At 39.1% G+C, this 16856-nt stretch overlaps 1 protein-coding gene across 1 annotated transcript in view; it reads left to right on the top strand.

Annotated features, from left to right (window-relative positions):
* MYO3B (myosin IIIB) overlaps nt 1-9736 on the top strand; it is a 397699-nt gene extending 387963 nt beyond the window's left edge. Inside the window, exons 34-37 of the mRNA XM_024765704.1 lie at nt 6131-6237; nt 6612-6658; nt 8349-8519; nt 8859-9736. Coding sequence (XP_024621472.1) covers nt 6131-6237; nt 6612-6658; nt 8349-8487 — 293 coding nt within the window. The 3' untranslated portion in view covers nt 8488-8519; nt 8859-9736. The remainder of the gene's footprint in view (nt 1-6130; nt 6238-6611; nt 6659-8348; nt 8520-8858) is intronic.
* Nucleotides 9737-16856: the final 7120 nt, after the last annotated feature.

Genomic DNA, 16856 nt, shown 5'->3' with positions numbered 1-16856 from the left:
ACTGAATTCCTTCGTCCCTCCTGAAGTTAGATGTGGTAAGGTGAAAACTTATAAGAACGTCTCATTTAAAGAAAAAGCATTGTAATAGAGGCCATGGCCTGGGCCTTGAGGTTTGAATCAAAAGACCTGAGTCCAAGGCTTAGGCTCTGAGGGGAGACCAGCAGAGGGCCCCAAGCTACCTGGGCTTCAGACCCCTTAGATATAAAAGCAAGGAGCCTAACCACAGAGGTTATCATCCTCCATGTCATACCTTAAAATTGAATTATCTCTGAACTACCAGACATAATCTCTCCCCTTCTACTCCCTGTCAAGGCTCTGAGCATCCCTGACATAGCCCATGCCTCAGCAGATCAGGAGCAAATGCTTTACAACACACTGGTTGTTTATCTGAAATTCAAATCTAGCTCAGTGTCCTTTTTTTTTTCCTAAATCTGGCAACCCTAATTCCATAGATTTCATAATTCCATAATTTTCCAAAGACTGCATTTTTAAGGTAGTGCAGATTACTGCAAACTTTCTGCCAGTGTGATTCTTATTGGGAAGGGAAGATTTAAGATGGTCTAGTACCTTGTCTCTCAGCCATGGCTGCACATTAGAACCACCTAAGGAGATAAAATATGTGTTTTATATATATATATATATATGTGTGTGTGTATATATATATATATATATATATATATGTGTGTGTGTATATGAGATAGATAGATAGATCTATCAAGGTCCTGATCTTAGCACTGGTATTTTAAAAAGCTGAACATCTACTGTAGTGTGAAGAAAATGACCCTAAGTAGGGTGTATCTCTAACTCTGTACAGGATTTGCCATCTATAAATCTAGAACGCTGAACACTCTGTTTGCCTCAAGGGCTCAGGGGGATGTTTTACTTGGCAAGTGACCCTGGGAATGCCTCATCCACAAAATGGCAATCAGATCAGCAGTCATACTGCTCAGAAAGTATCCCTGTCTGCAGAGGCCCTCAAGGACAGTGCAAAGACTATGGCTCTCCCAGTATGCCCTCTGCCAAGAACCCTGCTCACTGCCTGTCCACTCCTCAGGGACCTGGAATCCATACTGTCCCACCCAGGACGGGGAATATTTGGGCCACATGTGCCATCCTGCCGTCCCTGTGGTTGTCCTTCCACCGCTGCAAGCCCGGCTAGGAAATTTACCAGAACTGGCACATCTGTAATGGGTGATGGAAAGTGAAACTAAATGTTAGGGGACAATGTTAGGCAAGAGCATTTGTGGCCAAAATAGCTGTAACTCAGCAAGTCAAATAGACTTCTTCATCTCTGAGACCCTGAGAGAAAACAAAAAGCCTCATTTGTAACTTAAAACTGTGTTTGAATTAGGGTTGCCAGATTTAAGGGGAAAAAATTACACCTGGCTAGATCTGAATTTCAGATAAACAACCAATCACTTTTTAATATAAGTATGTTCTGAATATATACTTACACTCAGAAGGGGTTGGTTGTTTATCTGAAATTCAAATTTAACTGGGTACCCTGTATTTGATCTGGCAACTCTAGTTTGGATATACCTGCATGTTCAATAAAGAAAATTGAAATATTAAATTTCCAAACCAGTTGTTTAAAGTTATGGAACAAAGCTATCAACTAGATTCAGCCATTTGTCTCTCACCAAGGACTTGGCCAGTTGTGCCGTCACACAGTCATCCAGAATTAGGGAATAAGGAGTGTGCATTTCCCGATGCTCTTGAAACTCTCTCCATGTTTCTTCCATTTTCTGACAGATTTATCTCCAGTTTATTATAGAGTTCTGTGACAACTCAGAAGAGAAGGGTGTATTCAGGGTCTCAACTATGAAATCAAAAAGTGCAGGGGGAAAAGAAATGTCCAGGGGTTCCTGAAAGGAAAGAGAACCTATGTTAAGTTTAAACTGGTATTCATGATATGATATACTTTTATAAAGCACAATAGGTAGGTAGCACCCAGAGTATTACAAACTGGAGAATTTGGCTTGGCTTAACAAATATTTATGTGAAACGGAAGTTGGCTACTTACAGAATATGAACACCATTGTCTTCAAAGTAGTAACTCATATTCTAATGTATATCTTCAAACTTGAACTGCCCAGCTTATCTACATAATAGTCAAATGAACTAGGAAAGTGTCAGGTAACCCTATTGTTTTGTATCTCCTATGAGCAAACTGACTGGCTCAAGAGCCAAAAGACAGGGGTTAAGCTTCCACTCTGCCACTTACAGATTTAGCCTTTCTTACCTATAGTTTCTTTATATATTGAAAGAAATCATAATTTTTGTCCTACATGCCTCATTAATTTTTTATTTTTAAGTTTTTAAGGGAAAAAAATCATGACAAACTTCTCAAAGTGCACACATATTTAGATTTAATCAGTGTGCCATATGCTATTTTTTATTTGCTTCTTTTTCTGAACTTTGAATTTTCATCTATCAGTATCATACCCATATTTATCCTCATTGGTGCCTTTATGGTATGACATCATATTTATATCTCAGAGTTGTCCCCAATTATCAAATATTTATCATGTTTCTAGCTTTTTTCTATTAAAGAAAGTATTGTTCTAGCTTTTTTCTGTTAAAGTATTATATCCATCTTCATACAAATGGTATTTTTTTCTCTTTTGGTTTACTTTGTTGGGACGTGTTTCTTGGAACAAGTTGCTTAGCTTTTGTTATCTATTGTCAGGTAACTTCAGGAGAAGCGGAGCCTATGGACTCATCTGTGCACCTGGGGCCTCTCTCACATTGTCTTTTTACTTTTTGATTTATCCTAATTAATAGAAAGACAGTAGTAATTGTTTTAATTGAAGCTCTTTGTCAAGGTGGCTGAATGTTTTTCAATATCTCATATCACAATTGCATTTCAACATGTATAAATATTTCTCCATCTTTCTCTTGCCTCAGCCTTTCCACATTATGGATAATAGACCTTTGTGTCTATATTTTTAAATTTGTTTTTATCTTTCTGTTGCACTTTCTTTCATCTTAAGGTTTGTTACTGTCCATCATATAGAATACTTCACTTTAATATAATTGAACCCATCCTTGTCCCTAATATCTTCTTCCACATTTAAGATATATAGTCTATTTCATTTCCTTCTAAAGTTTTTATGGGAATGTTTAAAATGTTTAACTATATAGCTCATCTGGAATTTATTGTGGCTGGTGAGAATCAAGAAGTATATTGAGAAAAGTAAAAGATTTAGAATTAAAAAAAAGTAATTTGAGTCCAACAGCAATAGCTATGGCCTTAGGCAGGTCACTTAACCTCTTAAGACTCAAGGTCCTCTATTAGACTGAAGGCAGGAACCTTGTCTTTTTTCTTTTTGTCTTCCCTACAATACTGAGCAAAGTTCCTTACATATAGAATAAGTTTTATAAGGTGTATATTTAAGTTACATTTTTTGCATATTGCTATCCAGTTGTTCCAACAGCAGTAATTGAATAATGATTCATTTCCCAATTATTTATTTGGTTGCTTGTGATCGATCATATATCAGTGATACTCAGATTTGTTCCAATGGCAAAGCACCTGGAAGTTGTGGCACTTCTTGCAAAACATCATGAAATATGGAGATATTAAAGTTAAAATAATGAAAATTAAAATTTGATGCTAGGGCTTCCCTGGTGGCGCAGTGATTGAGAGTCCGCCTGCCGATGCAGGGGACACGGGTTCATGCCCTGGTCCGGGAAGATCCCACATGCCCCGGAGCGGCTGGGCCCGTGAGCCATGGCCGCTGAGCCTGCGCGTCCGGAGCCTGTGCTCCGCAACGGGAGAGGCCACAGCAGTGAGAGGCCCGCGTACTGCAAAAAAAAAAAAAAGAAAAACATTTGATGCTAAATCAGACACCAGCTTACATTAGATTCTAGTATGGTATAGATACCAACAGTTTGTCTTAATTTATGGGAAATGTTAAAATAGGTAAAATTCAATCCAATAACTGAATTCTTTCTAAGAATCAGGAAAAGAACACCCACCTATGAAACAGCAAGTTCATCAAGAGCAAAAGTTGAGAACCACGTCTTATAGTAAGCATTCCCAGTTGAGAATATAAAATAAAAGCTTCTGATCAATTGTAAACTTTACATAAAGTCCAACTGAATGGGGCTGAACGTCAGCTGAACCCCAAAACTATTTAAGATCAGTCTCTTGAGTTGTCAAGTTTGGAATTCCTGTAATAGTAGAAAGTCTAAGAGGGAGTAAATGTCAGATCTCCAGTGCATGCTCACACCAGCAACCTTAACTCTAGATGTTTCTGTTCATTAGTCTATGAATCAGAGGAGATAACATAAAAGAACCTCACAACCTTATGTTCTACCATATTACAGAATATGAACTTCATAAAGCGTATGGAGGTAGGTATGTTGGAACTATCAGAAAGTACCCTTATCAATTCTGGATTCCTTGTACTCTGAGAATGATGCCAGTACAAGAGGCTTGAATCCTATTCTCTGCACAGTTCCTGAAGATGTGGACAGGGATGTCTGTTAAGGTTACTGGAACCTTCTGCAAGCACCATCATATGGCTATGCTAATTAATATTTTTTCACGGAGCTTACTTTTACTTAAATTTGACTTTTTTTTTTTTTTTTTGCCGAACGCGGGCCTCTCACTGTTGTGGCCTCTCCCGTTGCGGAGCACAGGCTCCGGACGCGCAGGCTCAGCGGCCATGGCTCAGGGGCCCAGCCGCTCCGGGGCATGTGGGATCTTCCCGGACCGGGGCACGAACCCGTGTCCCCTGCATCGGCAGGCGGACTCTCAACCACTGCGCCACCAGGGAAGCCCTAAATTTGACTTTTTAAAACAATTTTTTTATTAAGAAAGACAATATGCTGTAGTTTTTTTTTTTAACTGCCAGAACAGGAGGTAAGAGATCTAAGGTTGGGTCCCCACTCTGCCACTTGAACTGGGGTGTGTCATTCATTTTTTCCTTTTGTGAAAAAATGGGTATTTAGAATGGATGGTTCCTAAAGTCCTGTATGGTTCTAATAGTCTTGTTCAAACATAGATATGTTCCAATTCAAAAAAAAAAAAAGACGCAAAACTTCATACTTAGGAAATTGATAATTCACTCTTCATTATGGTCCTTGCTGAGTCATTCTTCACTTAGAAAATTCCCCTAGAATTTCCTTGTATAGTAGGAATCTCTAATGAAATCAAGCTATGATTCCAAATACAAACCTCCAACTCTTTTTTATAAATAATTAGTTTATGGTATACCCTTGGTCCAAGAAAGTGATATGTCTTCTCCAAACCATGACATTCATGAGCAGTATTTTATGGCGGCTGTGTTTGCGTGCATGCAGGCACGCGCACGCGTGCACGCGTGTGTGTGTTGGCAAGAAGTTAGAACTGCTGAATCCTGATTCAGATATAGTGCCAAAAGGACAGCAGATTTCATGAAAATCATCTGCTTGGAAGGGAGATAAATCATGACTTTGTTGGACCTGTGGTTTCTTAATTTCTAGTACACTCTTGGTCCAGGGTTCCAAAATCAGGACTAACACGGAGAGGCTGCTCCGTGAAATCGTGCAATCATCCTTTCCCCTTCTCCTTTACGCTACCTCCAGAGACTGCATGGATCAGTGGTATTGTTCAAAGCATTTCAGAAAATACTAGCTCAAGCCATTTGCCCTCCAAAATGTATCCCCCCAAAATGTATCCCACCAAAAGGTTTGCTTCTCATCTACCCAAGAGTGTGTGTGCTCCAGATGTCTTTGAACTCTCACTGTAGGATGTGGTGCAAACTGCCCCAGATTGCCTTCATTGCCTTAACTGAGTTATCTCACCAAGAGGGCATTCTCTACTCTACAAAGGCTGACCACCAACCTCTACTTCACCAGCATGGACAAACCAATTTTCTTTCCTTCACTCTTGACTGCTGACTCAGATAAGAAAGATGTAGGCAAAGTCCTTGACAGCTGCCCTTGTTTACACTTAGCAATCCGTGTGTGTGTGTGTGTGTGTGTTTAGCATGATATTTCTCCTAATATTAGCAAAGCTCTAACGTGCCCGTTAAAACAGGACAGAGTTTCTGCTATGTGCATTTATGTGATGAGCGATTTTACACTCAGTTTTCCCAAAACCTCAGATGCTTTACAGTAAAGTTTTGCTATCCTGTTGCAGATTCAGAAAACGGTCTTGCACAGAAGCAGCGAACACCTCACCGAAGATGTCAGCAGCCCAAAATGTTGAGTAGTCCTGAGGACACCATGTACTATAACCAGTTAAATGTGAGTTCAAAGTGGCCATAAAGCTGTTTCACTGGCTTTGTTTCCAGTTAATAATTCTGTTATTAATACCTGTTCCAGCCCCTCCAGCCCCGCCCCCACTCTCTTATACTCTCCTCTTGAACATGTGCTTAGGCCCTTTATCTGTTGCTTTCATGTCAGGATGTCTGCCTTCACGGTGAATAATTGATGTGGTTTATCAAAGACGAGCAAGATGCATGCTTCATCAGGCTCACTTGAGCCCTTTGATCAAAAAAATTATGCTGTGACTTCTGATATTATCAGCATCTGCTTGCATTCAACACAAAATCACTTTGAATTAAAAATTAACGACTTGCTGCTTTCCTTTGACTGTGTGTTCTTGGCCCTCTCCACAGGGAACTCTAGAATATCAAGGGAGCAAGAGGAAGCCAAGAAAACTTGGGTAAATATCTGTCTTCTTAGTTCTAAGCAACTGTAAACAGAAGGGGTCCTTTATGATATTATAGAAAATGCAAAACTTTCCAGAGAGGCTTCTAAAAATATTCAGTGGGGATATCACCACTATTATTGACACTGGAAACTACTTTTCACAGTAGCAAGTATACAAAACTTGAATCTATTCTGTCTGAAAAGACTGAAATTGCCACCAAAAGGCAAGTGTTATTTTTCATAATTATCCCAGGGAATTGTACTGTCCTCATAATTTGAGACGTGTATCAGGCTGTATAAAACTCTCCCACAAATCAGAGCACTCCATGCAGTGCAAATAGGCCGCTTCCCCACGTTCGCCTACCTGTGGGCCTTAAAGGTACACAAAGGATAAATGGTTAGCCAGGGACACTGCGGAGTTTGTGGCTGATTTGCTTGTTAGCATCTCGATTAAGAATAGGAGTGAGACCGGTCAGAATGGCCATCATCAAAAAATCTACAAACAATAAATGCTGGAGAGGGTGTGGAGAAAAGGGAACCCTCTTGCACTGTCGGTGGGAATGTAAACTGATGCAGCCACTATAGAGAACAGTATGGAGGTTCCTTAAAAAGATAAAAACAGAACTACCATACGACCCAGCAATCCCACTACTGGGCATATACCCTGAGAAAACCATAATTCAAAAAGAGTCATGTACCCCAGTGTTCATTGCAGCTCTATTTACAATAGCCAGGACATGGAAGCAACCTAAGTGTCCATCAACAGATGAATGGATAAAGAAGATGTGGCACATATATACAATGGAATATTACTCAGCCATAAAAGGAAACGAAATTGAGTTATTTGTAGTGAGGTGGATGGACCTAGAGTCTGTCATACAGAGTGAAGTAAGTCAGAAAGAGAAAAACAAATACCGTATGCTAACACATATATATGGAATCTAAAAAAAAAAAATGTTCATGAAGAGCCTAGGGGCAAGATGGGAGTAAAGATGCACACCTACTAGAGAATGGACTTGAGGATACAGGGAGGGCGAAGGGTAAGCTGGGACAAAGAGAATGGCATGGACATATATACACTACCAAATGTAAAATAGATAGCTAGTGGGAAGCAGCCACATAGCACAGGGAGATCAGCTCGGTGCTTTGTGACCACCTAGAGGGGTAGGATAGAGAGGGTGGGAGGGAGAGAGACGCAAGAGGGAAGAGATATGGGGACGTATGTATATGTATAACCGATTCACTTTGTTATAAAGCAGAAACTAACACACCATTGTAAAGCAGTTATACTCCAATAAAGATGTTAAAAAAAAAAAAAGGTACAGATGTAAAAGAAAAAACAAGAATAGGAGTGAGGTAGGTAATTGGTACTAGTCTGAGAACTAAAGATCAGGAAGGGAACTTTCTCATCTAGAGGGAACCAGACAAGTTAATTCACATAATTTAAGTTGCAATATGATTACAATTTCCAGATACCACTAAATTGGGCCCATTATTAGTGTGTGACCTAGATGTGAAAGGCTTTGTGGATCAGACACGAGTTCCTCCGGGCTGGGAGACCCTGAGCTACCGTAAGCTGCCCGCCCCCCCGACTCAGTGTTCGGGCCCAACCCTGTTCCAAGTACTCACACAACTTAAACTGCCCCATTGATGACTGCTGCACTTGTTTTCTTTTTCTGCTGAAACTCTTTCCTTTGTTGCAGCCAAATCAAAGTGCTTGATGGGGAAGATGACTATTACAAATCTCTGTCACCTGTGGGCTCTATCCCCGAGGAGGACAGCTCAGCCCACCCTCTCTTTTTTTCTTCATCCTCAAAGGGAGCATCTTCTGCTCAGCACTGAGCTGTACTTCCTGCCCCCCAAGTCTGTTGAGGGTAAGAACAATCATGGTAATTGACTGATTGTCATTTAATAAGAAAGTCGTGCAATGGGGTCAGCTTCTATGGACATGTGGTCTGTTCTGAAGCCTTACTGAACAATTTTCAGATTTCAAACCATTTTCTCCTACCTCTATCACCCTCCCCACATCTGCTGTGTAGCCTGACCTAGGCAACCTCTCCTTTCCTCATCCCATGGGTCCCTGTGGGACACTGAGCACACCTCCACTACAGCAATAACCATCATTCATGCCCCCAACATCTAAGAGGGTATCAGTCTCACGTGTGGACACTGATGGTATTTCTTTATTTTTCCCACCATGTCATTCCATGCAGAATCTGCCCCTGTGGAAATCCAGGAGTCTCTTTCCTCCTCGCGTCTATACTGCATCCCCTTCCCCTTTGCTGGTCTTTTCTACCCTGTCCTGCCTCTCCCCAGGGTCAGGGCTCCATTGCTGAGTGCCCCAATCCTTGAGGAGTACACTCAGGGTCTCTGAGGCCAGGATAATTTTTCATGCTCAGGGGAACCTGAATCTTTCAGGTTCTTCCTTTAAGACAAATGAACCCCTCTCTTGCTAATTATTATCCTGATAAAGCCTTTGCCTCTTTATTCTGCCTTACCAAGACACCCCCATCAACTTGGCAGTGAAAAGAGAGGAATGAGATGGAAAGAAAATCTGGACCTGTCAGAGTCCGTGTCACATCGTTTTGTAACTGTCCATTTTCTGGTTGGCTGTCTCCATGAGGCTATGAGTGGCTGCAAGGGAAGCATTTTGTCTCGTCCACCTTTCTGTGCACAGAGCCTAGCACGGTGCCTTGCACAGAGAGGACATCCAGTAAATGCCCACCCTTGAGTGAGTGGAGAGACTTAGTTATACAACATATCTGACAGGAAAGTTACTTTCAATTATATGTGATAGACTATTAATCACTTTTCTTACACCATAAGCTCTGATTTTTCAATGAAGTTTGGCCTAGTGCTATTGTAATGATGCTTTACCATATATTATATTACTCAGTGTGATTCAATACAACAAGTTTTTTGAGTAACTACTCTGTGCACAACAATATGTGAGAGATTGCTGTGTGATACGAAAACCTAACAAGACCCTTTCTCTAGAAAAGATGTTCTTAACAGCCTTCTTGCGGGCGCCTTCAAGATGGCAGAGGAGTAAGACATGGAGATCAATTCCTCCCCACAAATACATCAAAACTATATCTACATGTGGAACAACTCCTACAGAACACATACTGAACGCTGGCAGAAGACCTCAGACTTCCCAAAAGGCACCCTCAGGTGACCTACACGCAGAGGCAGGGCCAAATCCAAAGCTGAACCCCAGGAGCTGTGCAAACAAAGCAGAGAAAGGGAAATCTCCCCAGCAGCCTCAGGAGCAGTGGATTAAATCTCCACAGTCAACTTGATGTACCTGCATCTGTGAAATACCTGAATAGACAAAGAATCATCACAAAATTGAGGCGGTGGACTTTGGGAGCAACTGTAGACTTGGGGATTGCTTTCTGCATCTAATTTGTTTTGGTTTTATGTTTATCTTAGTTTAGTATTTAGAGCTTATTATCATTGGTAGATTTGTTTATTGATTTGGTTGCTCTCTTCCTTTTCTTAAAATATATATATATATATTTTTTTTTCTTTCTTCTCTTTTTGTGAGTGTGTATGTGTATGCTTCTTTGTGTGATTTTGTCTGTATAGCTTTTCTTTTGCCATTTGTCCTAGGGTTCTGAATGTCCTTTTTTTTTTCTTTGTATAGTTTTTAGCACTTGTTATCATTGGTGGATTTGTTTTTTGGTTTGGTTGATCTCTTCTTTCTCTCTTTTTTTAAATTACTTTTTAATGTTTTTGTTTTTAATAATTTTTTTCTATTTTAATAACTATTTATTTATCTTTTCTTTCTTTCTTTCTTTTATTTTTTCTCCCTTTTCTTCTGAGCCGAGTGGCTGACATGGTCTTGGTGCTCTAGCCCGATGTCAGGCCTGAGCCTCTGAGGTGGGAGAGCCCAGTTCAGGACATTGGTCCACCAGAGACCCCTCAGCCCCATATAATATCAAACAGCGAAAGCTCTTCCAGAGATTTCCATCTCAATGCTAAGACCCACCTCCACTCAACGGCCAGCAAGCTACAGTGCTAGACACCCTATGCCAAACAACTAGCAAGACAGGAACACAACCCACCCATTAGCAGAGAGGCTGCCTAAAATCATAATAAGTTCACAGACACCCCAAAACACACCACTGGACACAGTCCTGCCCACCAGAAAGACAAGATCCACCCTCATCCACCAGAACACAGGCACCAGTCCCCTCTATCAGGAAGCCTACACAACCCACTAAACCAACTTTACCCACTGGGAGCAAACACCAAAGACAACGGAAACTATGAACCTGCAACCTGCGAAAAGTGGACCGCAAACACAGTAAGTTAAGCAAAATGAGAAGACAGAGAAATACACAGCAGTTGAAGAAGCAAGGTAAAAACCCACCAGACCAAACAAATGAAGAGGAAATAGGCAGTCTACCTGAAAAAGAATTCAGAGTAATGACAGTAAAGATGATCAAAATCTTGGAAATAGAATAGAGAAAATACAAGAAACGTTTAACAAGGACCTAGAAGACTTAAAGAGCAAACAAACAGTGATGAAAAACACAATAAATGAAATTTAAAATTCTCTAGAAGGAATCAATAGCAGAATAACTGAGGCAGAAGAACAGATAAGTGACCTGGAAGATAAAATAGTGGAAATAACTACTGCAGAGCAGAATAAAGAAAAGAATGAAAAGAATTGAGGACAATCTCAGAGACCTCTGGGACAACAAAATACACACCAACATTCAAAACATAGGGGTCCCAGAAGAAGAAGAGAATAAAAAAGGGACTGAGAAAATATTTGAAGAGATTATAGTTGAAAACTTCCCTAATATGGGTAAGGAAATCATTCCATCCAGAAGTAGCAGATTACACTTTCTTCTCAAGTGCTTATGGAACATTCTCCAGGATAGATCATATCTTGGGTCACAAATCAAGCCTTGGCAAATTTTAGAAAATCGAAATCATATCAAGTATCTTTTACTACAACAATGCTATGAGACTAGATATCAATTACAGGAAAAGATCTGTAAAAAATACAAACACATGGAGGCTTCTCAATAGATGCAGAAAAAGCTTTCTACAAAATTCAACACCCATTTATGATAAAAACCCTCCAGAAAGTGGGCAGAGAGAGAACTTACCTCAAAATTATAAAGGCCATATATGACAAACCCACAGCCAACATCCTTCTCAATGGTGAAAAACTGAAACCATTTCACCTAAGATCAGGGACAAGACAAGGTTGCCACTCTCACCACTATTATTCAACATAGTTTTGGAAGTTTTAGCCACAGCAATCAGAGAAGAAAAAGAAATAAAAGGAATCCAAATCAGAAAAGGAGTAAAACTGTCACTATTTGCAGATGACATGATACCATACATAGAGAATCCTAAAGATGCTACAAGAAAACTACTAGAGCTAATCAATGAATTTGGTAAAGTAGCAGGATACAAAATTAATGCATAGAAATTTCTTGCATTCCTATGCACTAATGATGAAAAATCTGGAAGAGAAATTAAAGAAACACTCCCATTTACCACTACAACAAAAAGAATAAAATACCTAAGAATAAACCTACATAAGGGGACAAAAGACCTCTATGTAGAAAACTGTAAGACACTGATGACAGAAATTAAGGATGATACAAACAGATGCAGAGATATACCATGTTCTTGGATTGGAAGAATCAATACTGTGAAAATGACTATACTACCCAAAGCAATCTACAGATTCAGTGCAATACCTAGCAAATTACCAGTGGCATGTTTTACAGAACCAGAACAAAAATCTTAAAATTTTTATGGAGACATGAAAGACTCCGAATAGCCAAAGCAATCTCGAGAAAGAAAAACGGAGCTGGAGGAATCAGGCTCCCAGACTTCAGACTATACTGCAGAGCTACAGTAATCAAGACAGTATGGTACTGGCACAAAAACAGAAATATAGATCAGTGGAACAGGATAGAAAGCCCAGAGATAAACCCACGCACATATGGTCATCTTATCTTTGATAAAGGAGGCAAGAATATACAATGGAGAAAAGACAGCCTCTTCAATAAGTGGTGCTGGGAAAACTGGACAACTACATGTAAAAGAATGAAATTAGAACACTCCCTAACACCATACACAAAAATAAACTCCAAGTGGATTAAAGACCTAAATGTAAGGCCAGACACTGTAAAACTCTTAGAGGAAAACATAGGCAGAACACTCCATAACATAAATCACAGCAGGATCCTTTTTGACGCACCTCCTAGAGAAATGGAAATAAAACCAAAAATAAACAAATGGGAACTCATGAAGCTTAAAAGCTTTTGCACAGCAAAGGAAACCATAAACAAGACGAAAAGACAACCCTCAGAATAGGAGGAAATATTTGCAAATGAAGCAACTGAGAAAGGATTAATCTCCAAATATACATGCAGCTCATGCAGCTAAATATCAAAAAAGCAAACAACCCAATCCAAAGATGGGCAGAAGACCTAAATAGACTTTTCTCCAAAGAAGATATACAGATTGCCAACAAACTTATGAAAGGATGCTCAACATCACTAATAATTAGAGAAATGCTAATCAAAACTACAACAAGGTATCACCTCACACAAGTCAGAATGGCCATTATCAAAAAATCTACAAACAGTAAATGCTGGAGAGGGTGTGGAGAAAAGGAAACCCTCTTGCACTGTTGGTGGGAATGTAAATTGATACAGCCACTATGGAGAGCAGTATGGAGGTTCCTCAGAAAACTAAAAATAGAACAACCATCCGACCCAGCAATCCCACTACTGGGCATATACCCTGAGAAAACCATAATTCAAAAAGAGTCATGTACCCCAATGTTCATTGCAGCTCTATTTACAATAGCCAGGACATGGAAACAACCTAAGTGTCCATCAACAGATGAATGGATAAAGAAGATGTGGCACATATATATACAATGGAATATTACTCAGCCATAAAAAGAAACGAAATTGAGTTATTTGTAGTGAGGTGGATGGATCTAGAGTCTGTCAAACAGGTGAAGTAAGTCAGAAAGAGAAAAACAAATACCATATGGTAACACGTATATATAGAATCTAAAAAAAAAAAAAAATTGGTACTGAAGAACCTAGGGGCCAGAAAGGAATAAAGACACAGACGTAGAGAATGGACCTGAGGACATGGGGAGGGGGAAAGGTAAGCTGGAACGAAGTGAGAGAGTGGCATGGACATATATACACTACCAAATGTAAAATAGATAGCTAGTGGGAAGCAGCCGCATAGCACAGGGAGATCAGCTTGGTGCTTTGTGACCACCTAGAGTGGTGGGATAGAGAGGGTGGGAGGACGACACAAGAGGGAGGAGATATGGGGATATATGTATATGTATAGATGATTCACTTTGTTAAACAGAAGAAGCTAACACACCATTGTAAAGCAATTATACTCTAGTAAAGATGTTTAAAATAAATAAAGACCCCACCCCCAAAAAATTCTTCTTACTTTAAAATATGTGGCAGATAGTACACATGGGGGGTACCCAGATTTTGAGAAAAATAAACTTGAGGAAATAGGAAAAGTAATTGTTACTAGAGCTTTCAAGGGGAGAGTTCTAATAAGCATCTTACAGACATAATGAAATGAGGCATTTAAAGATCTCAGAAATTTTAATGTTACAAGAAAAAGAAATAGAGCCAATTATTCAGTAGTTACACTTCACTCTTTAAAAAATGAGTCTTGGGCTTCCCTGGTGGCGCAGTGGTTGAGAGTCCGCCTGCCAGTGCAGGGGACACGGGTTCGTGCCCAGGTCCAGGAAGATCCCACGTGCCGCAGAGCGGCTGGGCCCGTGAGCCATGACCGCTGAGCCTGCGCGTCCGGAGCCTGTGCTCCACAACGGGAGAGGCCACAACAGTGAGAGGCCCGCGTACCGCAAAAATAAAAATAAAATTAAATTAAAAAATGAGTCTTGATCTTTTTTCCAGATCTTCACCCCAAAGGTAATGTTCATAAGGTATGCAAGTAGAGCAGGAGAAACAGAAATGAATTTTATTTTATTGTTTAAAATATAGTATCTGGAATATATAGATTTTTAAAGTTATTAGTAATATGAGTGGTTTGGGGAATTTCACTTTCATCAATTCATGTACATTTGATTTGATAATATTAGCTTTTCAAGCTGTTGAGTATAAATGTTCATAACTTCCAACTTGTCAGTGTACAATTGTATACCTGCCTTGTTTCTAATTAAAATATATCTATAAAGTTTAAAGGAAATAAAAGCCATTATAAAATCATAATTCAGAAGCTCTATAATAACTGGTCATTGCCACAGTAATGCCATAGCTCCTAAAAATACTTTAGAAATGGTGTTCATTATCAGCTACAACACACAGAAGACAGACTGTAGATATTATTCTTTGACAAGTCATAATGCCACAAACTCAAAGAGCAGTTCTTAAATCAGTAGGTTAGAATGATACAACATGGAATCTCATAAATGTCTTACTAGATTTATCAAGGTAATATGAACATGGCAAAAACAAATCAAAAATCAGATCATCCAGAGCAGTCTTCTTCTCTGTGCTCCTTAGTCCCTCTCACAGAAGCAATCATTTTTTAAAATTATTTCTAATTCTTTTAATGGTTTCCATCATATCTCTGAATAATTTGCTTCTGTTGTTGATTCATCATTTTAGACAATATCTACTTTCCTCCCCTATGAAAGATGTGCATTTATCTCAATTTCTTCACCCCTCTGTCTTATTTCTTCCAGTGCTTACAATTTTGTTTTTAAATTTTTGTCGATTACCTTTTAAACTTTGAATTATATAATTAAACACCTATTTTTTGTGCCATTAAGTTTAGATAGTATCTCTATGAGGATAGCTGACCTGAAGAAAACCAACAGGCTGAAGGGTAATGTCAAGAATAATGGTCCCTGGACAAAATAAAAATAATTATGAGAATAGAACAATTTTTTAAAACTTCACTGCAACCATTGGTGTTCATGTTCTGAGCTGCTGTTTCTTCCTCCATTTTGGCTCATCTGCACATATGCTTCCATCCACTTTTTAAACTTAATTTTTAAATATAATACAAATACAGAAAAGTGTACAAATCAGAATACTCAGCTCAATAAGTTATCAGAAAGTGAGTATCTATGTAACCACTCCTACAGTCAAGAATAGAACATTGTCAACTGCCTCCTTCATGTCCCTTACAGTTGCTCCTACCCCCACCTGCCTCCTCATAGATAAGCACTCTCATGATTTTTATGGTGAACACTTCCTTGATTTCTTTATAGTTTTACCACTTACATGTATCCCTAAACACTGTAGTTATGTTTTACCTCTTATAGGTAGGTTTGGGGAACTTTATATAAGTGGAATCATGTAGTATGTAATTTGGGGGATCATGTTCCTTTTATTCAGTGTTATATTTGTGAGATTCATCTGTGTTGTGGGATGTAAATGTAGTTCATTTTCATGTCTGTGTAGTATTCCAGGATATGAACATGCCATAATTGATTTACCCATTCTGCTTTTGATAGACAAATATGACTTGTTTCCAATATGGGGCTATTTTGCAAATTGCTACTACAACATTGTTGTATATGTGTCTTAGTATATATTTGCATGCATTTCTGTTGGCTATATACCTAGGATTAGAATTGCAGGGTCCTAAGGTACATATACCTTCACTTCAGTAGATGATGCCAAACTGTTTTCCTAAGTGAGGTACCAATTTATAGTCACTCCAGTGGTACAAGAGAGCTCCCATTGGTCTGCATTCTCACCAACTCTTGCTAGTATCAGTCTTCTTCATACAGGCACTCTGATGGGTATATAGTCTCACTGTGAATATAGCTCACACATGGCTGACTAATAATGATATTGAGCACATTTGTATGTGTTTAGTGACCATTTTAGAGATTTCCTTTTTGTTACATGTCCATTTTTAACTGGTTAACAATTTTTCTTTTAATTTGAAGCAATGTATCATATATGGTTAGTTACATGTGTTGCAAATAATTCCTTGACTAGGTGGCTTGCTCTTAAATTGACTTTTGCTTAAAAAAAAAGTTTATAATTTTAACATAGTACAACTTATCAATCTTTTCCTTTTTGATTAGTCCTTTTTTATAGCCTGTTAAGAATCTTGTACTCAAAGGTCATAAAGATATTTGCCTTTACTACCTTCTGGAAGCATTATTGTTTTGCCTCTCACATTGAGACCTTCAACCCACA

The sequence above is a fragment of the Neophocaena asiaeorientalis genome, unplaced genomic scaffold (genome assembly GCF_003031525.2).
Source record: "Neophocaena asiaeorientalis asiaeorientalis breed wild unplaced genomic scaffold, Neophocaena_asiaeorientalis_V1.1 scaffold721, whole genome shotgun sequence".
NCBI lineage: Eukaryota > Metazoa > Chordata > Mammalia > Artiodactyla > Phocoenidae > Neophocaena > Neophocaena asiaeorientalis.
This window is presented reverse-complemented; position numbering and strand designations above follow the sequence as displayed.